The sequence below is a fragment of the Python bivittatus genome, unplaced genomic scaffold (genome assembly GCF_059951505.1).
Source record: "Python bivittatus isolate LINGU-HERP-01145 unplaced genomic scaffold, Pbiv_v1 ctg000050_np1212, whole genome shotgun sequence".
Lineage (NCBI taxonomy): Eukaryota > Metazoa > Chordata > Lepidosauria > Squamata > Pythonidae > Python > Python bivittatus.
Genome location: NW_028277033.1, coordinates 1,761,142 through 1,785,879, shown reverse-complemented (window position 1 = coordinate 1,785,879; position 24,738 = coordinate 1,761,142). Strand labels below are relative to the sequence as shown.

General features: G+C 38.0%; 1 protein-coding gene across 3 annotated transcripts in view; it reads right to left on the bottom strand.

Annotated features, from left to right (window-relative positions):
• Nucleotides 1–24,738, bottom strand: part of ADK (adenosine kinase) — a 233,151-nt gene that overhangs the window by 42,898 nt on the left and 165,515 nt on the right. For all 3 annotated transcript variants that reach the window (XM_088128731.1, XM_088128748.1, XM_088128741.1), the window contains 2 exons: nt 10,822–10,857; nt 7,124–7,238 (listed from right to left, as the gene is read on the bottom strand). In XM_088128731.1, coding sequence (XP_087984857.1) covers nt 7,124–7,238; nt 10,822–10,857 — 151 coding nt within the window. The remainder of the gene's footprint in view (nt 1–7,123; nt 7,239–10,821; nt 10,858–24,738) is intronic.

The window sequence follows — 24,738 nt, the reverse complement described above, 5'->3', positions numbered from 1 at the left end:
CATTTTAAGTAATTTTACTGCATTTTATGTCTTTTTAAAAAAGCTTTATTAATAACAATTACAGGTTTATGCATTTTATTGTTGTGCTCTCTGGCCTAAAGACCATATTAAAGGTTTGATTTGATAAATAGATTTTAATTTATCAACTGTTTCGGATTTTTGATTGTACTTAGAGCAACTGCCAGCAAACTTGTCAGACAATCTCAATGAGCAGGGGTGAGTTGTGGGAGAAATCATTTCTTAACTGCTTGGAGCCAAGGTATATTGGGGTTTATAGTTAACGGATACTGGCATTTTACCCAGAAACAAACTGGCAGCCAGTGGAATACTTCTAACACAGGTACAACTCTTTGGGAACCAGACCAACCTGGCTGCTAAGGTCTGTACCCCTAGAGGTTGATGAACTACAATTCCCAGCAACCCAAGACCATAAGAAATAAGGGCTGAGGCAGGATGGACATGATCACATGGTAAAAGGATGAAGTTACTCAATGAGTTTCCATGGATGAGGATGAATTAGAACCTGGGTTTTCCCAGAATTAATCCTACCTCTTATGTCCTATTCCCCTATCCCATTCCTAGAGAATGCCATCATGTTATAGAAGAGAGCACTGCCTCCCCCAGTATGACAAGGTTCTTCTGGAACTCTTTGATCAGTTGATAGATGGGTGGCAAGGTAAGGGGAGCATGAAAAAGATCCTTATTCTACAAGTTCTTTCACTTCATTTGAGTGAATCAATTTTGCTACTCTGGGCATGCACAAATGGACATATCTACCAGGACTGCCACCTACTGCAGTTCATAAGTTCTAGCATACTTGTTTTGTACAGCCATCTTATTTAGGGTTCCATAATAGTCACAAAGGCACACTTGGCTAAGTGCTGATTCCCCCAAAAGTCAATAGCTGCAGCAGAAGATGTGGGTGGCCTAAATAATCTTAATATTTTTCACAGAAACACAGAAGGTGAGACTTATGGTTAGGGACCTTGGAGATTATCAGTCCAGGCCCCTGCCCGGTGCAGGAATCCACTGCAGCATTCTTGAAGCCATGCAGCTTCTGCTTAAGTCCCTTCAGCAAAGGAGAATCTACCACTGCTCAAGGCCCTTTGTTCCATTTTTTACCATCTCTTATGATTAGGATTATTTTTTCTGATGTCCAACTGAAATCTGCTAATCATTTAAATCCTTATGATTTAAACCAGTTGTTTCTTGTCCTGTCTTCTGGAACAACTCTGAACAATTCTGACTCATGTTCTACCTGACAGCCCTTCAGATACTTAAGATAGCTATGATACGTCTCTGCGGGCTTCTCTTTTCCACCCTAAACATACCAAATGCCTCCAAATCTTCTTGGTAAGATTTTCCTTCTAGCCCTGTTTCTCAACGTCCTTCCTAAAAGGCAGGGCTTAGAACTGGATGCACTATTCTAGGTGTAGTCTGACCAATGCAGAATAAAGATAAACAATGAGTTCTCTTGAAGTTGACCCTATACTTCTGCTGATGCAGCCTAGGACTGTACTTGCTTTCTTTGCAACCACAACACACTGCTGCTTGTGATCTACTCCCATAGGTCCTCTTCTCACATATTGCTGCCCATTGTGGTCTCTCCCATCTTACCCCTTTGATTTTTCCTACCCAAATGAAGGACACTGCATTTATTGTTGCTGCAATTCATCTTGCTCGTTTCTGCCTTTGTTTCCATCTTCATACTTTCCTCTAAGATATTTGCTATTCCCCATCCCCACCCCCCATCCCCATGTTCTCCGCAAATTTTACGATCATATTTTCTGACCCATGTCACCTGTAAATAAACTGAACAGCCCCAAAGCCAGCAAATATGCCACTCATCACCTTCATATTTGACATATGCTCACTAGGTGTGATTATTCAACCAGCTCTACATCGTAGTCCAGTCAACATTTTGCCATCTTCTCTACTAACTTCATATATGAGGTAGATTAGATCAAGAAATAGATCCATGTGAATTATGGTGGTCTCTGAGACATTTTCATAATCCTCTCCCATTGTTTGGACTTCAGCTGTTTTCCTTTTTGCTAAATTGGTAATGGATCTTCCCTCTCTCCGTTAAAATCATCTTCTTTACCCTCTACACATGGTCAACTAAACTGGGCCCCCTACTAAAAAGAAAATCAGATTGGTTTGTCATGGCTTTTTTGGGAAAGCCACACTGGTTTCTCCAAGCAAAGCATTCTTTTCTAAACATTCTTTTGCTCCAAAGTTTTGTCCAACACTGACATCTCACTAACCAATCTGTAGTTATGTGAGTCCTCTTTTCCTCCTACTTGAAGAAAGGAACTTCATTTGTCTGTCTCCAAATCTCTGCCGCTATGCCCATCTTCCATGATTTCTCAAAGATTAATGAAAGTTGATCTCCAAGTTTCTTAGATGTAATTGATTCGTTCCTGGAAACCTAAACTTTTTCATGTTAGCCAGATGTTCTATAACTACCTTTACTTACCTTGAATGTCTCAAGAAACCTTTTCATTGCTTTAATTCTAGCTCAGATCATTTAAATGTCCTTGTCTGAATGTACACTCCTGGAATTAAAAATCTATGGCAGAATCATAAAGTTGTGAGGGGACACTTTTTCTTGCTCCTTCTTGCTGAAGGCACCTTAATATTCTGCAGCAAGATCAGCACTGGGCTTCTATATAGAAACTGATGAACTGATGAAGCAAATAAATAAGATCAAGGCTGACATCTACAGTAGGTGAAAGCAACTTGTTCCTGGGCCCATGGGATCTGTGGATTACGTGTGATGAGCCCAGATAATCCCAAGACTCCTGGGAAATATATCATCTTGGCTTGATAAAACAATACCTATTCCAATGATTGTTAATATTATTATAATATTATTCATAATATTATTCATAATAGTATTATGAATCATAATAATCAGCATCATGGTTCCCTCAATAACTTGTCTGTTTATGGTCTCTTCCACATCAGGGGCTGCTTTTTTCTGTATGAATATTGTGTTGGGAACCAAATTCTACATTCCCAAATTGCTAGAGTTCTTTGTATTTACTATCAGTATAACTAAGATTGAAAGCTCATCTCCAGATATCAAACTGCCGCCAGCAAACAAAAAAGAAGAAAAAGAGCAAGCCATTACTGGATTATTTTATACCCCAGATCTATTCCTCCATTTCTCAATTTACCCTCACTTGTTCACTTTTCTGGGCAATGGAGCAAAGTGTGCTGAGGCTGGCTAGTCTTCCTCTCATTCTTTCTATTTCAAAGAAGGATGAGCCCTTCCTGGCTGCATGGGCTCTTTGGCTGAGGAGTCTGTTGGTAGGTTACTCCTAAAACACTGAGTGTGACCTCCAACCAGACACCTCATCAGCTAACTCCTCAGCCACCTAGTCCTTGAACACTGCCTCATCCTAAGAGAGAGCCTTAACAACTCACATCTCTATGCAGACAGGTCTGACTAGAAAGTAGCCCATTTCACTGTTGAGCATATCAGGGAGCCATAAAAGTCTCATGTGAGTGTGGTTACAGAGAAATCCTCCCCTTCATCTCCACAAATAATATATACTGGGCAAGGAATGAAAGAAATGTCTCATCAAACCTCTCTAGTAGAGGAATCAGGCATTTCTGCTATGGGAGGAAACTGCTGTTGGAGACAGCTGAGATCCAAATTGATTCAACTGGGCCTTCATAGACCAAGCTCCTTCAAAGCTTGGTTTTTGTGAAGCAGGCCCACGCAAATATACCTAGCTCACTTGGATTAAGCAAAGCCATAATCCCTAATTTTAAGAAAGTTTCTTGCCTAAAAGCAGGATAGAAGATGTTATCAAGTTCAGATTTCCAAAAAAGTAGCCCAGCTTCCAGGTTAGGCTAGGCAAGGCATGAAGTACAAAAATGTTGGGCTATCACAAAACATAATCCCAGTGCTGTACTGCAATCGGGTAGATCCTTAAATTCAGGAAACTCCCAACTTCCAGCCAAGCATAGTTTTTAAGAGGCAGGCTGCTTAAGAGCCATGACTTACTCCTGAGTAGACCGTGGATCCTAAGGCACTTGCACCCACAACTGAGCACTCCCATATCTCTTTGCCTCTAGCTTTTCACATATAGGGCAGTATTTAGGCTCAGGGGTCCAGGAACAGTGGGAGATGAGTGTTAGGCCCAGCTTTTCAGGGTCATGTCTAACTGCCTTCCTCCTCCTCCTCCATAGATGATTCCTATGTTATGGGCATAACAGATTGATTGTGCAATTAGTGTTATCTTCATTAAGTAAAACCAAATAACACTCTTATAGCTGTGAAACCTTTTACTCTGGTTTTATATATCCTGAACCCATATTTATCTAGGTCAAGAGAGTTATTGGCCCCTTGAAAATTCAACTCCCTTCTCCTAATTTCAGTTATGAAATTCAGTTATGAAAACATTGATCATTCTAGTAGCTCTTTTCTGAATCGGGTCCAGCATCTCTATGTCCCTTTTAAAGTTCAATGCCAAGAACTGACACTGCATTCCTAGTGTGGGATACCAGGGCTGAGTATCATGGAACTATTACTTCTTGTGATCAAAATGCAATGCTTTGGGTTAAGGCACCCCAGGCTTATATCGATCATTTCTAGATGCTGCATCACGCTGCTTGCTTCAGTTCAGATGGTCTGCACTAGTACACCTATAGCCTTCTCATCTGCACTGCCAACCAAGCCAGGTCTTTCCAATCCTGTATCTAAGCATTTGATTTTCCTATTAGATGCCACACTTATACAACATCTTGTTGGTTCAGCCCAATAGCTAATCTACTGATTTTGAATTGTGATTTTGTAGTCTAAATACAGTGGTACCTCGGGATACGAACGCCTCTACTAACGAACATTTCGGGTTACGACCAGCTTCGGCAGGAAAAATTTATCTCGGGTTACGAACTCGCCTCGACTTACAAACCGGATCCGCGGCCATTTTCCCTGCTGCCATGTGGTCGCGGCTTCCTGTGGGCGAGGTTGCGGTAGCAAGGAGACGTTCAGTGAGGCTTGTGGTGTGTTTTGCGGTGTTTTGTGAAGGTTTTTGGTGTGCGTGTTAGCATGGCTCCAAAGAAAATGCAGAGCAGGCTTGGTGGGAGTAAGGCTCTGAAGAGAAAATTGCCTCGGGTTGTGACCAAATTCGGGCGGAGGGCGGAACGGATTAACCGGATTTACATTGAACCCTATGGGGAAATTCGCCTCGGGTTGGGACCAAATTCGGAGGGCGGAACGGATTAACCGGATTTACATTGAACCCTATGGGAAAATTTGCTTCGGGTTACGACCAACTCGGGATACGTCCAGAGTCACGGAACGGATTAAGTTCGTATCCCGAGGTACCACTGTACTAGCCAACTGGCAGCTCCACTAGGTAGACTAGACCAGAAAATCAATTCTACAGGAAGGCTAAAACTACTTTTATTGAAATTGGCTATAATAACAGAACCTTGCAAGTCTGGTTGTGCTGTACCTCCCTTCCCCACTTCTTATACTCCAAAGAATCATGTTATCTTGTTTCTCAGGGCTCAAAAAATGTTTCGGCCTCCTTTGCCTAAGTAACAGTTCTTGCATATTTCCATCAAGGTCATCTCCCTTATTTTCTATACCACTCCCTATAGCTTGGTGTATTCCATTCCATTCCATTCCATTCCATTCCATTCCATTCCATTCCATTCCATTCCATTTATAAAGATGGCCCCACACAATAGTTCCCTCCAGGATGATGCAAAATCGTTTATAAGCATCCTTTGGTACAGAAGTTCAACCAGCTGCCAATTCACAGGACCATCTAGCCAACATTCTTCCATCCTTGACCTTATGAGAGACCTTGTCAAATGCTTTACTGAGGTCAAGGTACACTACAATGACAGCATTTCTTTGGTCCACTAATTAGTCTTAAAAAAAGATAGAGTTTGTCAATCCCATGCTGGTTCCTGGTATTGGCAGCGTTCTTTCCAAAATGTTCGCAGACCTGCTGCTTGACAATCTGTTTCAGTACAGACGTTAGCTTAAGCTCGAGGCCACGGAAGAGTCAATAGAGAACTGAACTAAATATGTTGCTTTAGACAAAAATACGTGATAGTTTCCCCCCCCCCCTGTACAAGAACCCTGTTTAAATCAAGAAATGCAGACAATGTGTCAAACAGCAGGAAAAGTCATATTTTAATGATTAAAATGGAATATCATAGATCACTTCATTCCTACACAAGCTCCTTTTTCACTTGTTTCTCTAAGGACAAAAAGTTCTCAAGTGGGAAAAACCAAAAGTGGAATTTCCTGCTTTAAAAAAAAGAAAACAGCTGGAAATTCACTTCACAGTATATCGGATTTTGTATCCTCCATTGCTACTTACATGAATTTAATTTTTACAGCATCTGTTACTTGGTGAGCTTTGATATAGATTGTCAAGTAGAAACAACTCAAGAGAAAATATAAATAAAAGTAAATAATTTAAAGCTGTCTTTTCAAAAGCAATATATAGTGCATATGAATCAGATGAACTAGAAAAGGTATCTTTCACATTTTAGAATCAAATCAATACAAAAAATTATGTTTAGACCTTACACCAGGTAAATAATTATGTCTAAAATCCCTGGAGTATGACTGGTAATATAATGAAATTGATAAAGAGAACATTTTCAGTATCAAAATATAAAGCACATTTATATTCAAATGGAATAGTGACCTTTATAGTCATTGCATATAAAATCATGGAATAATTCCAAATAATGTTTTGAGTACATATTATAAACCCATGCTTCTCTTAAATACGAGTCCAAATTAACAGATGCTCAGATACGAAAACTCTATAAAAGCAGCCCAACCCTTCTCATGTATCACTCTCCCTGGGAAACACGTGCACTAAGGTTTTTTTTAAAATTATTATCATTATAAACAACTGGTTCTGCCTACTGCCGTGTTCTTTTTACCAAAACCACCTTGACTATTCATGCTTTGCACAGTACATTTTCTTAAACAGTTTAGTTGACTCTTCTTATTTGTTAAATCTCTTTGGAAGCACCGAGAAGGAAATTTAACACAATGTTCTTAAAGACCCTCTATTGGTTATAAAGCTTAAAAAAACAGAATTTAAATTAAATTAAAAAAAAAAACATGTACCTGTGGCCATGATAGTGTCATTCTTCCCTTGGGTAAACACAACAACTCGCTGTCTTTTAGGGTTTGCTTTTTTCAGGGCCTGTGTCTTTCGGGCTATCTCTTCAATGTCCTCAATCTTGGAAGAGCAAAAGGGAAGAAAAAGTCTTGAAAGCAGCAGCATAAGTTATCAAAGACAGATCATAAACTTTTCAACAGATTGTATAAAGATTATTTTTAGCTGAACATGAATATAGAGTACTGATGTCAGAATGAAATCACAGTTCGACCAGCTAGTTTGATTAGGACAAATTAATTTCCCCACGACCCAGATGATCACCTAACAAAAGAATGAGGAGAAACAGAGTGTTGGGTCTCCCCCCCCTCCCCCAGCAGCAGTGAGGAAACTGAGACCTTGATATGATTGCTGGGGCAGAGGTGAGATTAAAAGCCACCCCTGTTCCCTTAGCCATCTTTAGCAGGTTCCCAGGATATGAAGGAATGCAGACATGGTCTTAGGAAGGGGGAACGGAATGAGCAAACCGTTAAGGGGGGGCAGGTTACACAAAAGATTACTCAGTCCTGGGAAGAGGAAAGAACGAGAATGAAACCAGTTTCTCTCTGTTCCATCTTATACCAAACAAGATCAAAATCTGCCCCAAACAAAGTCAAGGGAGGGTTCTTTTCAGTTTCTTTCTCACACTTTCCTCTACACTGCTTCACACGGAAAGAACCTGAAGAGGTCTCCAAATATGATGAATCACCCTTCCACCATTTCAGGAGCAGCTCTTATCACCTGTCCCAACCTTTCCATTATCTAACAGTATGGACCCAGAAGAGAAGAATTCCATGGCTTCAGCTATTTCTCTGCAACACAGAAGACAAGAGGCTTCAAAAAGGGCCAACAGCTCTTCAAGAGTCAAGAGTCACAGGGACTCTGTAAGGACAGGAGCTAAATTACCTATCCGTCTCTCTATCCTTCCCTCCCTGGTTTATAGATCACTAAACTGACCTTAAGTGACTTATATTCCATGTAAAGAATGTAATTGTACTTAAGGTCTCTAGTGAACACAGATTGATGCTATAGAAATGGTTCTTGTAGGGAGAGCTAACTCAAACTTCTTGTAAAGGACTCTCCAAGGAGATGGATTCTGTCCAGGAACCTAGATCTGTTGAAGTCTCACCCACTATCTGTGAATATCAGTCAACACCAATTCTTTGGGGTCCTCAGACAGACATTACTAGGACAAAGCTATTCTGCCACTTGCTCTACCTATCTCCTTATCTCCCTTGCAAAATTTGGAAGTGGTCTTTTCTCATAGCAAATTCCTGAATTCAATTTACTGGTTGATTTTTTCCCCTTTCCTTTTAACTGTACTACCCAAATTCTAGAGAAGTGCTGAATAACTAGTGTTCCATACAGTATAAAAAGCTATGCCTACTTTTCTTATATTATGTTTCAGTTAAACAAAACTTCACCAGCAATAGCCCAAAACTCTTCAGGTGCAACTAAGTAAATAAAGGCTATCTGCAGCCATACGGACCTGCCCTGAAAAAAATACTTCCATAGGTTCTTCTCTGGATAGCTCCCTTTCCAAAGTCCCTTTCAGCAACAGCGATGCTCTCACAGAATCTTACTGTTCTGTGATTTGGTTATTCCTTTTAATCTAACCATTTAAATCTGAAATTTAAAAATTTAAATTTAGATTATTAAATCATCTAAAAATTTAAATCAGTATTTTTTACTCTACATTCCATTCAGAGTGACATTTTGCAGCAGATTACATTTCTGAATGTTTCCCCAACTGAAGAAGTTCTTTGCATATTGGAAAGAAAGTTCTTCCTTAGAAAATCCCCACATTATGGAAAAATAATTAGCTACAGAACCTTTTTTAATCTTTGAGAACGTTAGGAAAGATAGGTCCATGATTTATAACCAAATTGCTTTGCTTCAAAAAGTACTTCCTGGATGGATTGCCCATATAGTTTGGGGACTTCTTAAATAAAAAACATTTAGTCTTTAGACTAGGAAGAAGAGCTGTTATGTTAAGAATAGGCAGCATTAATTTCTTAGAGTTTCTTAGGCTTTAGGATCGCTATTAAAAAATCATTTGTATTGAACTGTATTATAGTTTCTGATAGTGTTCTCCCACAAATGTCACTTAAAACCCTTATTCCATCATGGTTTTCCTTTCAGTTTCTACTCTTTAATTCAGTCAATGGTGGTCAATTTTAATTAACTGAAGTTAAATAATTTAATTTAATGTTTAATTGTTGTTAATGCACTTTGCATATAACTTAATAAAGAAGAAAAAATATCAATGGACATTTATCAATGGACCAGAATCAAACACGGCAGATTTAGGATGTTAAGCAAAAATTATGTAGGAAAATATTTTAAAAAGTGCTAATGGAAGGTATTGTGCAGATATGGACAAAATGATGTTGTCATTCTGGGTGAATTCAAACCAGGTATGTTCCACATTTTCAACTCAAGGGAAAAACAAAAATATATACGACCTGCTCTTTTCCTTGATTAAATTATGTTTATGCTGAGCTATGTTATACAAAATATAATTGTACAAAATAAAGGTTTTCCCGCAGCCTTGATTTTATAAAGTATCCATCACAATTCAGAACAGACCATGAAATGACAAAGCATACAGTTTAAACACTTATGGTCAAGAACATGTTTTTGAGTTATCTTGAAGCAATCTAAACTGGGGACACACAAACACGCCAGATGTTCCTTCCTACCTCTCCTTTGTACTTGAACAAACCCAAATGAAAGGCACAGATCAGCCTACGGTCTCCCAGCTGTTGAGGTCTGATTAATGCAGAGGGGAGCATTTGCTTCCCATTTGCCTTATGAATAACCCCTTTAGAAGGGAGGAAAGCAAATGAATCTAAACAGAGCGATGTTGCACATACACTGGACCTTAAAGATCTAAAGGAAATTGGTTGTTACATTATTGTGTTTGGGGCAGTCCCCACGTCCCATAATTACTAATTCCTCGGATCAAATTGTTTAGATATAGCACACAAAAATCTCTAGAAACGGACACCCTTTAACAATAATGCAGTTGACAGGCTGAACAAAAGAAGGAGCTTCTGAATGTGCGTATGTTAAGAGATGGCACACTGAGGCGGACCCAGATGGAAAACAGCCCTTGGACGGGTTAACAAAAGAACAGCCCACTCCTGCAAAGAGGCTGCAGGGCTCACGCTAATCAGCTGTTAACAATTCCACACGCAACTTCCCTAAAAGGCATTTGCATTGGGATAATCTGTGTTCAGCACGGTCGCAGTTATTTAAAACGGTATTATATTTCTGAATTTTGTCTTGCTTGCCCATGGCTTTAGCAGAGGATCTTTACAGAATGTAATTCAGCTAATGAGGTGGCTTTTTAACGGAACCGGCTGACAGGTTCCATATCTGCAGAGGCAGCTTGAAGCTGCGCCCAGCCTCTCAGCTTCCCAAGAGGCTTTTCAAAATTCAATAAATAACATCTGTAGGCGATGTTGGGTGCAGACCTAGCAGAGTGCGTCATAACACTGAGCTGGCAGAACAAAGAAACCATGACGACTGCCAAGTCTCTATGGCAACCGCGGCGAAGCTTGGAGAGGATAATAGCACATCAATCACTGTCCCAAAGAACTTCATTATCAGCAAGAAAAAAACCCTTTAGAATCTGTTTAGTGTGTAATGTAGGCTTACTCACCTCAAAGCCTTGCTCTCTAGCAAAGGAGGCAGCTTCCTGAAATAATAATAACAATAAAAAGCAGTAGTTAATTATAAAGTGCTAGATAATAAAGAAATAACATATTTGGAAGCTGCTTCAGGCAGTTTCCTTTTACAGAATTATCTCAGTATGTCCACATGCAAACCGTTCAGTTACTTGCACTGAAAAGACCCCCTGATGTGACAAAGACGTGTCAACACCTTTCACAAATGATGGAAGAAAAACGCAGGTTTTCCCCTTCACAGGCAACATAAGGACGGACACTTTAACCAAAGAGGATTTACCACATTTATCATGACTTACTCATGCCAATGATGCTTCCCAAAGACTGCAGCACTGCAGCCCACAACCTAGGCATTTGTGTTAGACGCAACCTGAGGTTGCAATTCTGGCTCAAATCAACTCTACCTGATATAGTCTGGAGTCCACAATATGATGTTGTATCATCTTTATTGCATGAATTTGGCGGATAGCAACAATGGTGGGGGAATGACCACATGATGAAAACACAAATCAGGGAAGATGACCTTTCATGTCCAAGTATCTGCAGCTGTGGTCCAGTACAATGTGTACCCGCTCAAAGCTTCAAACTCATACGGCAGAGAGAAAACCCAATGTAGATAACCCAGAGTCAAAGATAAAACCATACATAGAAAAGTACTGTTGTTGAATAGTTAAACATCCAATAGTGATGGCAGTTGCAACAAATTTAGCAACTCTTCTAGAGATAACCAGTGACCTGTCAGATTAAAGGAAGAGCTGGTATGAGAGCAGGCTCCTAGATTGCCTTGTCATGTAGAAGGAACTCTGTGGGTGTACACAAGGGACTGTTTCTAGAGCAGAATCAAAGTCTCTCTTATGCAGCAAAACTATTAAATCTTCCTTCTAGCAACAAAGATAGTGAAAAGCTGCAGCAGATGATGGCAAAAGCTCACCTGTGGGATGGGGAAGAAATGTTTGCCAGATACCTGACATGAGCAAATGGTCCCCGAAGCAGGCCTGCTTCAAACCAGGCTGGTGTGTAACAAACTGTATCAGCATTAAAGAGGATTTTAGAATCAAGCTTCCCTGAAATTCTATTTCTTTGACTCCACAATTTTAGTAAATAAATTGATTCTAAGGGGTGATGACTTTAATATTTATTCTTAATCAAAACAATAATAGTGTATTTCAAAAATTGATCTGGTGTGACCTGATAACTATTTCACAGATTTCATGTTAAATAACTGATTATGTTATTTAAATAAAATACATCCAGCCATTAATTGGAGAATAAAATTCTAATGTCTTAATCTCAGTTTTAGATGACTGAATTTAAAGAGCATCACTGGAACAGTGAAGGATGATGATTTATTTAATTGAGTCCAATGAGAGGCTATGTTTTTAAATAGCAACAAAGGCCAGAATGAATTGTAAGAATTTCATTTCTTAAACTATTTTAATGTGAAATATTCTAGAATAATGGGGGGGGAGGGGGAGGCACAAAATGGCAACATGGATTTATTTGAACCCTGGACAAACCATTGTATTCTGGAAGCTCTGCCCAAATGTTTTGAGTCAACCATGGTTTGGCAGAAATGAAAAGTGGAGCGTAAGTAAGGCCGACGAAATGCAAATTGCTTTCTATCTCCTCTTGGTAGCAAGCCAGCATGCCCCCATCTTCTGAGTCCCCTCCCTTCTCTCCATCTCATCAGCTACCTCTGAGGTCCCAGCATGGTGTTGCCTATCAGCCAGGGTGCCCTGATCTTCTCAGCCCCCTTCCCTCAGCAACCACTCATGTCCTACCAGTTGGCTGGCTCATCCTTCCTCCTGCACTGGTGCAGAAGAGTGTTGACTATGTTTTAGAATGCACCTGCGATGGAATGGAATTATGAAGGCCAGGCTCAGGGAGATAAGCATTTTCTTAGCTCGCCGGAGTGTGGGAACTACAAGAGGATGAGACTGGCACCTCCCTGAGGAATTCACACTGTTGTGGCTGGCTGACTTGGGAGCTGGGGTTTCAGTCTGGGAAGATCCTTGCTAGAGGTTGTAGCTAATAAACATAGCTGAACTGATTTTGCATTGTCTCTTGGAGTTCCTTGGGCTAGGCCTGACATCAATCTTCCCAGATTGAAACCCCAGCTCCCAGGTCAGTCAGCCACAACAGTGTGAATTCCTCAGGGAAGTGCCAGTCTCATCCTCTTGTAGTTCTCACACTCCTGCGGCGAGCTAAGAAAACGCTTATCTCCCTGAGCCTGGCCTTCATAATTCCATTCCATCACAGTACCCTTCAATCCATTTACTCCAGGCATCTGATGAAGTGAGCTGCACCCATGATAACTCATGTATTTTAATATACAGTAATTTGTCAGTTGGAAAAGGCGTTACCATATCTTACTGCTAAAACGTATAAGCTTTTGTTGGGATTTGAAACAGAAGATGAACAAGTTAAAGACTGTATGATAAAATGGGCTAAACATTTTGGACATAGTATACAAATGGAACAATGGGAAAATATGTGGACGAAAGGGTTGAAATTTACACTGTTAAAATTTGAAGGAGAATTTCTATAAAATGATGTATAGATGGTATTTTTCACCAGAAAGGTTATCCAAAATGTACAAAGGGATTTCAAACATATGTTGGAAATGTGAACAAGAATATGTTGGACTTTTTATCATCTTTGGTGGACATGTAATCAGCCTAAACAATTTTGGACCCAATTTCATATATTAATTCAGAAGATCTTGAAGGTTAATATACAATTAAAACCCGAGACTTTCCTTTTGGGACTGATGGACAAACAATTGGAAAAAGCTCATGGAACTTTGTTTTTATATATGAACTGCAGCTAGACTTTTATATGCTCAAAGGTGGAAAGACTCAACATTACCCACAATGGAAGAATGGATGGTGAAGATGATGGAGTTACTGAGATGGCAAAATTGACAGCTTTGCTTAGAGAAAAAAACACTGACTAATTTTAATGGCAGTTGGAAGCCCCTTTTGGACTTTTTGCAGGAGGCAGAAAAAAAATGAAATTATGATTTATGGATTTGATGATTGGTTAAAATAATAGGTTATACAAAATATGTATGTTAAGATGTAGTTTTAGAGTAAGAGGTCACTATATGATTTATCTACTGTATATCTGCTGTATAAGAAATCGGAAGTCATTCTTTTTGTAATTTTTCCTTTCTTCCCTTTTGTTTACTTTTCATCCCTTTTGTATTATTTATTTCTAACTCTGTTTTCTCTCTTTCTTTCTTTGATCATCAGTTTTTGTTTGCTTTTATCTTTATGCTTTTCACAACTTAATAAATTTCTTATTAAAAAAAGGGGAAAAGGTGTTACCACAATCCTCATGATTTTTGGCATCCACAGACTAACGCGGCTCATCTTCTGCAAATTCAGGCAACAAGAAGACTCAGTGGTCTTGTCTGGCATTCCACATAAGCCAAGAGCATTATTCTAGAACAGTCATCCACCACCTGGTGCCATCCCCAACCGGCATGGCCATACTTGGGGCGCTACATCAAAATGTCCCTGGAGGACTCCTGAGTGGAAGCTGCTCCCATGGAATCATCCACAATGCACAGGAGTTCCCAGACTGTCAAGACAAGAAGGTCAGGCAAGTGCTGGCAACCAAAACATTGTGATGTTGCTTCAAAAAGGAGAAAATAAATGTGATTGTAGATTGTATCTGTATACAAATGATTCACGTAAGAAGAAAATGCATATGAGTCCTTCCCCCCACAGAAATACAAACACTCCAAAATTTAATTATGATCTGTGATTGGAATCAGGAGCCCGTCCAACCAAGGGTGGCTACTCCATGTCTCTAAATAGCCTGAAAGGGCAGGTTTCTTTCTTTATGAGTAATTTTTACTAAAAGAACATTTTACAAAGATTTAAAAAACTACAGAAACATAGAAGAAGAAAGAGAAAAAGAGATTATAGAAGGGTAAAAGAAAAAGTAATGAATAACAAGCAAGAAAAAAAAGATATCTAAAGAAGCGACTTCTGATCTTCTTTGCAGCAGTTATGAAAGCAGGTCTTTTCACCAACAGATGACTCAGAGATCTATAAGCAGCTCCTATCAGCCACAGCCAGTACAGCAAATAATCAGGGTTGATGGGAATTGATAAAATAAATAACCAATGGACCAAAGCAGCATATTCAATATATGCAGGGCACTGATATTTTTCCTGCATAATCCCCATTTAATGAAATAAATGGCCTTAGGCAAGATAATTGCTTTCTCTATTCATCCCTCATGGTAACAAGCATGATATACACACAACTTCATCACATTCCTTTGATAAAATAGATTTCAATGGGAGACCTCCACATTGTCCCTTCCTAAAATCCTCCTTTTATTTTTCCCACTTCAGAAATTCTCAGAGTTTAAACTGCAACACCCAATACAAGAAATGTAATTAGTTAGCAATACTGGACATTAAAAATGCATTGCGAAGTTGTTGCTTTTTATAAAACTACGCTCAAAAAGCGTATGAGAATTTGTGCTGTAGAAATAATATATAGAGGGAGCAATGATGAACTGCATTCTGTCATGTTAAATGTACTTTCTCTTATTCTGTCTCATAACATCAGCAATTTATGCATGCATTAATAGAGAAACTCAAAAATAATTGAGATTATGTTCAAACTTTGCTGTGGCTGTCACACTGTTTTCTTGTTTTCTTTTGTTAGGGACAATTTTCACCCCCCACCAGTACTTGTTAAGTGGAACTACTCTGAACCCAAAGTGATTTGTTAACTACTTTAAACACTTGGCTTGTTAACCAAGAACCTTTTATAAAGAGAAGCAAACTGTTTAAGGTTACAGTCCTAAGCTTTCTTGACACAAATGGGATTTGCTTCTAAGCTAATAGTTCTCACCAAGATGTTAGTTAACAAACAAACAAAAAACCTGGGAGGATCCAAAATGGAATAGAATAGAATCAAGATACCTTAATAGGCTTCTAGCTAAAAATGTCATGGTCCAGAAATTAAAAGCAGAAGAATCTGACCCTGAAGAGGGCTCAAGATATAAGCCAGTCTTAGGAGTGAAAAAAAAGTTTCAGGTTTAATAGCTGGAGTTTATGGGTGGAATCCCATACTAAAATAACCTTGTATTAAAAGAAAGGAGTGGGGAAATTCTCTTATCAGTTTCTTCACAGTCTCAAAATCTGCTCCAGGGGAGCCCTCAACTCTCCAGAGAAGATTTTCTGGTATGAAGAACTTCTACCCCTTCCAATATTTCTGAACTACAAGTCCCAGCATTTATTGTCATTAACAAAGTTGGCTGGTCTGCTGGAATTAGGTTCACAAATTTCTACAGTAGCAGAAATTCACTAACAAGGTATTACAAACTCCTCTGCATTTTCAGAAATGGGAGATCAACCAAATATTTATGTACTTTTGTAATACTGAAAAAAAACCCTATAATGATGCTACAGACAGAAAGCATTACATAGAACAATATAAGAACTATGAACTCTCCTGGACATATTTTCCCCGAAAACTATGGAATTTTCTTTCAGTGGGGATGATACATATTTTATGACTATACTATTTATTACATCAATTTCTATCCTGCTCACTCAAAAGACTAATATGTCTATATATGCATGAGTCTTATGTGCTGTGGTTTTTGAAAACACTGAAAACATTATATAAAGACAGTCTGGCCCTGATTTCTACTCTGTATGGATTCTTCAGATAAAGACAAGAATCTAATAGGTAGACAAAGTCAGAAACTCCTTGCTCCAACCAAAGCTCTCAACAGTTTCTTGTTAATGAACACATCTCTGATGGGAACAAAGTATTGAAAGACACTAGTTGAGGGTCAAGTCTAAGAAACAGATGACAGTTAAAGAGAACATCTCAAATAGATCAAAGATTCTTGTGGATTCTGAAAAAGACAACCCGGCTTCTTTCTTTATCCTTCTTGACCAAGAACCAACCGGAACAGGAATGAAACTCTGTGTGTGTGTGTGTTATAGAGAGAGGCACTCTTTAATGAATTTGAGTTCTGTTGGACTATACTTTCTTATGCTCTAAGATCGTTCAACTTTCTGAATTCCTGTGACTGATATATCTATCAGCTCTGGATTTTGGATAAGCTTCCAAATTTCTTATATACTGACATGCTACTGAAGTTACATCTGGCATAACTTCTGGACTGAAGCATGATTTTGTAATTAACCTGACCATTACTTAGTAAATTACCTTTTCAGCCTAGCGCAGAATATAAGTATCTAATTTCCCTAAATGTAAAGTATTCAATAAGTGATGGAACGGTGATAACTAGAAAAAGTAGAACTTGCTGTTAACATGCATTAAGAACTAGCTCTCAGAGGATGAATCAGGTCAGAGGCAGTGGTGACTACTCTAGAAATACCACTACCCCAAAGAACTGATAATGATATGCCAGAAGTTTCCAGATCTATTTAGATCCCAGATATACAGTATCTGCCTCTAATCAAAACATAGCCGGGTATTTGTCAAACTAACCTTCTTCTGACTCAGTACTGGAAGAAGCTGGACCTCCTCCAACTTCTCAACTGCAGAGATTGGAAAGCGGACAATTAAATTCCGTTCATGAAAGAGCTGGAATGAAGAATCTTGCTTTCTTTATTCTAGCTTCACAAAACTCTGTTTTGCTTGTTTCAAATGTGTGTTATCCTTGTTTATGTTCCAAGCTAATCTTTGAAACTCCAGATTAGCCAACTAATGCATCTGATTTACAACTTATCTTATTCTTCACTCCTTCTGGATCACGGAAAGTGACTCCCTGAAATTCTGACCTGTAGTTATAGCCCATACACTGCCTTCAGGATAAAATAACTGCAACAAGAAAATGCACACTACATACATAAATAAATTGGCAAATTACTGGAATGAACAACTTGATTTTTAAACCAAATTGATTTTTAAACCATCCCCACAATATCTGTGACTGTTCCTGAAAATTGTAAGGGCTCACCAGCTCAAAAGTTTGCAGCTTTTCTGGCATGATGCCTTTGGTACATGGGTCTCAGGCCTGAAATCTTCCCCAATTAGCAGACAAAGATACTGGGTTTGGTCAATCCAGTACTACATAGTCCTTTCCTGGATGATTCTGATATATTTCTAAACCAGATGAGGCTTGTACAGTATAGGAAGCCTTCTTAAAGCTTGTCACGGTGAGTCATTCCATATGACACTTCAGAGAGGATGCTGCCTAGCTGATAGTTATATGAGTAACTTTTGACTTGTCCAACATCTGAACTAGAACGAGGCAGCTTTAATGCCAGTTCCAGGAGGCTCTGGTGGGTAAGTTATTAAAACTTCAGATGACAATCAATTCTCATCTGGAGCATGGTGTTTGGTGGCCTGATTAAATACAGGACTAAAATCCAGCATGCATTAATTTACAATGCTCCTCCTGGAAGAGCTAATGTAGTTGGATGGAGCTGGTCTTTACCTCAGGAAAAAAAGCACACTAGTGACAAAAAGGCTGGGGAAAAGTCTCATACAGAAACAGCAAAATATATTACATGGCCTAAAAATGTTTTTCCAGTTCACTCCAGCATCCCTAAAAACAGCTCAGAGAATGCAGGATAACTGATGTAATTATCAAGATTGTGTACTCTCTTTTAATGCTAATAGACTGGGGAGTGTTATTAAGAGATTCAGAGTAAGCAACATAATTATTATCCCTGATATCACTTTCAAGTTAACACACCATGAAAATCATTAAAAGAGGTTTAGAAACTCTTTATCTATGCTTTTGTTATGCAGCTAGAAGAGGTGTGGCAATTCTAATTACTTGCATATGACTCTTCAGGAAGCTTTATAATGGCTACAAGCTTAAAAGGTGCTGCAAAAGTAACCTAGGATCTGCCTAGTCATGCAAAAACAATAATTCCCATTTTTAATTGATTTCCTGGATAAGGCTCAGTCTTTTAATACCAGAACTGTCATTGTTGGAGAAGATTTAAATGAAGTGCTCAATTCTAGATATGGCAGATTTTCTAAACCCATCAGGCACCAAAACATGTTGCACAGTAACAGCTCTCTTACATAAACATGATCTACTTGATGTAGCTTAAATCCCAGCATACAAGAATATACATGCTTCTCCCAGAGATACTGTTCCTATTCCCGAATTGATCTACTTATTATAACCTTTCTTGTAAAATAGGGGATCGATTTCTCTTTCAGATCATGCACCAATTACTCTATTTTTTAAAAATTCTAATCCCATGGTCTGACAGATTAAGTGGACCAACACTTTAATGGAGTTAATTAATCTTAATTAAAGCCAATGAAGATATTGTGTTGCAACATATTAGAAAGAATTTTAAAAATTTTAATGAAAGTATTGACCCCTCTTAATGTTTGGCACAAGACAGCACCTAGACTGGGAAGCTGAGCAGGGTAAGGCGTGGTTAGTAGTTGGATAGGAGACATCTCAGAAATCCAACAAGTATTGGTTAGCAAGTGAAGTTAACAAACATCACAGCAGAAGACAGTGGTAAACCATGCCAATGTGTTTAGGAAAACTTCATAGCTATACGCAAGTAGTCACCATGAGTCAAGTTTGATTTGAAGGCATCTTTACTTTAGTCTATTATTATATATCTTTAAAAGGTGTTGCTTTTAATTTTCAAGGGTCTAGGCTCAAAAAATTAATGACAAATCTCTTGCAATAAATTAAAAAGCTAGTATAGAAGCATTCTACATCTGCTAAGCACCAAACGTACTTAATATTTACCCAAAGTGAGACTGAACTCCAATTTCCTGACTTTAGTTAAGATTCAAATCTACTTCCATCGTTAATACTACTGTATGAACTTGGAGATAAATCTTCCAACCGACTTTCAAGAGTATTTTAAAAACAATGCCTCCATGAAACTTGACATCAAAAATGGGAGAGGCACAGCCATAACAAAGGCCCCAGAGAGCAGGATTCTAATTTCTGTTTACTTTTTGTAGCAAAAACAATTCTACATCAGAGGAGAAAACAGCAACTGAATATCAGTCAGTCTTCTGGCACTGAGGTTTCACAAGTGAACTTTATAAAACATGTTCTACTGAACTAATCCTTCATCTACAATTTTTGTTTGGTGATGTATTAGAAGTAGCAAAATGTTAGATGCTCAGAAGATTACTGGAATCAAAGTAATTCAGTGCAAATTTGGACTTAATCTGGATAGATATGGAGATTAGGGGAGAATCAGTCAGCAATGTGGGGTGAAAAAAACATGGCCTTATTTGAAAGGGATTCTGTGTAAAGTCTACTTTATAACTGGACTGATAATAACTTTTACTATGTTTAAATACAGTATGGGACCACGGACTCATGCATGGATACCCACAGGATTTACACCGTGCTCTTCAGGCCTGGAATACTCAGGAATCAGGACTTCATCAGGACTTGAAGCAATTGTGAAAAAAATTACTGCCCATTAATAATAATTCACTCAAATTTTAAAAGACACAGCATCATGGTTCTATCTTAAACTCTCTGCAGCTGTCTTATCTCAGTTATGATTATGGTAATACCAGTATTTCTATTTTCATTTAAAATGCTACCGGGCACAAAAGAGAACATACTGTAATCAAATTATCTATGCTTCAACCTGGAAAGAAAGGTGGTTTAGGAATTTCAAATCTCAAGTTATACATATGGCTGCTTGTCAAACTAAGCAACCCATTCCTATAATTAAGGAAGATATATGTATCCTTTGAGCATTCACAGATGTTTCATACTATAGAGTAATCCCAAAATTGTTTCAGAAAAAATCCTTAATCTCTCTGGTGTCTAATTTATGCAGATTGTTTTTAATACAACATTACCACCACCCCACTTTCCCCTATTTTGGAAAATTCCTTTTTTTACCAATCCTTTCTAATTTCCTTTCTGTGGGATTTAGTCAATTTAACAATACTTTTATTACACCAACATTACTTCACAACTTCTCTGGGGAAAGAGATATCATGATCTTAGAAATTACAGCGCACACATCCAGTCTCATATTTTGAGATTTTTTATTGTGTTGGAAAACATATGCATTTCCTTCTTGACTACAAAAAAGGAAAGATTTCGTTGCAGTATAGTAGGCTTCTAGATATTTCCTTTGGGTCTGTCTCCAGTCAAAAACAGCTCTGTGCAACTGAATTATCAGTGGAGATTACAGATACTCAATAGCAATCAGTTTGGCCCTGTTTCTTCAGATAATTTTTTTTTAAAGCTATTCTGTAGAAGTATCATTTAATGTCGGGTAGAGTGCACAGAATAAACTATGCATGCTCAATTAATTGCTAGCTAGGCTTCAGGGAAAAATGCATTTATGTTCATATCTAGCTGTGATGTGATAAGACCAGGGAAACTGAAGGGCATAATGGCTTACTTTACTGATGGTGGAGCTCTTTTACTTTTTTGATACATTCACCCAACCAAAAATACTGATTTTATTGGAAGAAGAATTTAGAAGAGCATGTGTGTGCAAGAGAGAGAGGGAGAGAATTTAAGAAATAACTCACATCAGAATTTCTTAATCATATCTATTAACTGTTGTTTTAATGTGTGCAAACATCTTCCAAGTAATAAACATAATTAACTAGTAATTTCAGGGAAACTCTTTATGGTTCCTCTCGCCAGGGTGGCAAAGGGAAACCTCGAAAAGACAGGGCGCTCTCCTTTACCTACACAGATGAGAAACGCATTAAAGAAAGGGGATTGGAGGATTTTTAGAAAAAATCTCTCTTGGTTTTAAGATTACAGTATGTAAGAATCACAACAAAGTTTCTGCCTGTTGATATTAAGGACCTTCAACAGGGCTGTCCAGGACACAGCTTAAAATCAATGGTTCCCAACTTCCAGGCCTGCTGGCTTCAATGTCAGGACATACTCAGCAGAACACTTACAGGCTAAAAGGATGTATGATTATGATTATTATTTAATTAATTAATTAAATTTATATGCCGGTCATCTCCCCCAGAGGGTGACTCTGGGCAGCTCACAAATAAAATAAAAAGATGTATGTTTAGGCATGTACGTGTGTGTGTTCATTGGCATGATTTAATTTCTTCCACTAGAAATCTTGCCACTAAATTGTTATCTGCAAGAGCTCTTTTAAAAATATAATTAGCTTCATTTAATAAAATATTTAGCGTAGAGTGCTGGCCCATCAACACTGATGCTCTGTTCCATATTAGTAAAACAGTTCTGCACTCCAGGGAATCAAAATAATTACTAACATATAGAAAACAGTTTAAATAGTTTTGAATTCTCTCATATTTTAGGGAAGGAAAGTATATTAAATTATGCCACAATTCATATTTTCTTCATGACTTGGCCAATGATAGATCTTAGAAAGAGAAAATAAGATGCCTCCATTTGTAACATACCAAGGAGACAAAGAGACATTTTTATGTTTCTTAGTTGACCCCTTTTGCCAAATATATTCCTGGACAGGCCTGAGGAAACCACCCTTAAAAGCGTTTGGCTTTTACAGACAAAGGAATCAGATGGCCTTGCCCCCCCCTCCCCCCAGTCTCAAAAAGAATATTTTTTTATTTATAATAAAGAGGAAAAAATTCGATTGACAAGAGGAAAGGTAGATTATAAACTTTAAAAGCTGCTAAACATTACCAGCACCATGAAAAATACTAGGATCAACACTTCCTTCATTACCGAGAATTATGTTTTGCTATTTGCTATTAACTCCTTCTGATAGTCTGTAGTCTGGATTATGGATGTGCAGTGCTAGAATACAAATTATATTTTGGGAAGCCATGGAAATAACAAAAAGTCTCCTATTGCACTGCATCAAAGCAGCACAGAGCAAGTTTATGGCTGGTCTTCCAGGTTTCCAGGGTCCAAGAACTAAGGCCGTAACAATCTCCATTCTATTATTTAGTGTTGTATAATTATGGTGACCACATTTTCTTCGAAAAAAAATAAAGGGGCAAATCTGAAAAAGGTCCATTAGGATAAAAAAATTTAATTGTTTATAGCTTTGCTTTACAAAGGAAAATTTAAGAGCAAAACCAAGAAAAACTTTCAAAAACACATATTCTAATATATATATATATAATTACGTTTATTTAAAAAAGACAATTCAATTTCCATATTTTTCACATGAATGTGAAAGAGTGTCATTAAGTGGTGCCATTTGTACAGTAAAAGTTAAATGACTGAAAAAAGAACAAAAGTGAGTTTTTGAAAAATAAATAAATCTAAAGGACAGCTTTCTGAAATAAAGGACTGTCCTGTATAATAAAGGACGCACGGTCTCTATAAGTATAATGGAACCAGTAGGGTGGAGTGGAAAAAGTGCTGTAAATGGACCAGGAATATCCAGGTTCAAACTATGAGTAGACTTCTACAGCGACCATTTGAAGTTACGATGGTGCTAAAAAAATAACTTTGCAACCAAGGTGCACACTTACGACCTTCACAGTGTCTCTCTCTGTCACATGCCCACCATTACAGTCAGTTAGTATGTGTTGTCCTGCGCTTGACTCATTTTCTTTTCCCCCTCACAAAGTGGAGAGATTGAAGAGGAAAGGATTACAAGAGAGTAAGCAGGCACACAATCGGGAATACACATTGAAAGGAACATGCTAGTTAGGCGGTCAGCGCCAGTGATGTGTATACCCTGTTGTGTGTCTGCTTACTCTCTCATAATCCCTTCCTCTCCAATGAATGTAAATGCAAACATTAATTTCCTTCTTGCTAATTATCCCAGCACCAGGGTGAGTGTTCCAAAGGGTGGGGGAGTATGGAAAAGGAAAACCCAGTTGCAGGCAACTAACCTCCCACTTAGCGGCTGCTTTGCTTAATGACAGAGCTGCCAGTCCCAGTTGTGGTTGCTAAATGAGGATTACCTGTACTTGATCATGAACCTCACTGCCTGACTGGACCAGTCGCTCTTGCTCAGCCCAACTATGTGATGGTTGTGGGGGTAAAATACACAACAGTTAGCCCTACATAATCCCTCCAGAGCACATCATAGGAAAGGAAGAATATAAATGTAATAACTGCATTAAATAAATCATTTTCTTCCTCAAATTTTAACACCTTTATAGTTTCTGCTGGAACTTCAAAAAGATCAGAGTCAAATATCACAGCTATGATTTATAGTAGCTGGGATAGTCATATAATTCAGCCATTCTGAAATTTCATGATCAATGAAATTAATAAAACCCATTACAAAAAACGGTATTTTTCCTCTAAACTGTACAATTTGAACTTTCTCTCTAGTCCACCTGCCATATTTTTCACCTAAAGGTTACTGTCAACCTCAAATGTCCCTGCTAATAGGGAAAATTTTAAAAATCAAGGCAAAGCATAAAAAAGAGGAAACTTTGCTTTTTAAATAAGATACATTTGAATAAAAATAGGAATTATTTAATAAGAATTAAAAAGAAGATAGCACAATGCTGACAACTAAAAGTAATAAGAATTTGAAAAGCAAGAAAAATGTGAAATGAAAAAGAAAAGTAAATTAAGACTTAAAGCTTTAAAGAATAAAAAAATTAGAATTAATATTCACTGGATTCAAGGGGCCTCATTTCCAAAGAACTTTATTGTCATTTCCTTCCATTGTTTTTCATTTCCTTTTTTAGCACATTTAAGTTTTGATTGATGGCAATCCATGTGTTTTAGACAGCTTTCCATCAATCATGAAAGCATATGGGTGTAATAGGCCCATTTTCAAATTTATAATATAGAATTAAATCCTGAATGTACACTGTAATCTGATTCCAGAATAAAATCTCTCATTACAAATAAAGAAGAGAACAAACATGGAACGTCAATAGGAGCATCAGTCTATCTATTGTTAAAGTAGTAAAGACTTAGATAGAAAATGTCGATTATATATTACATTAAGGCCTATTATTTCTCTTCACAATCAG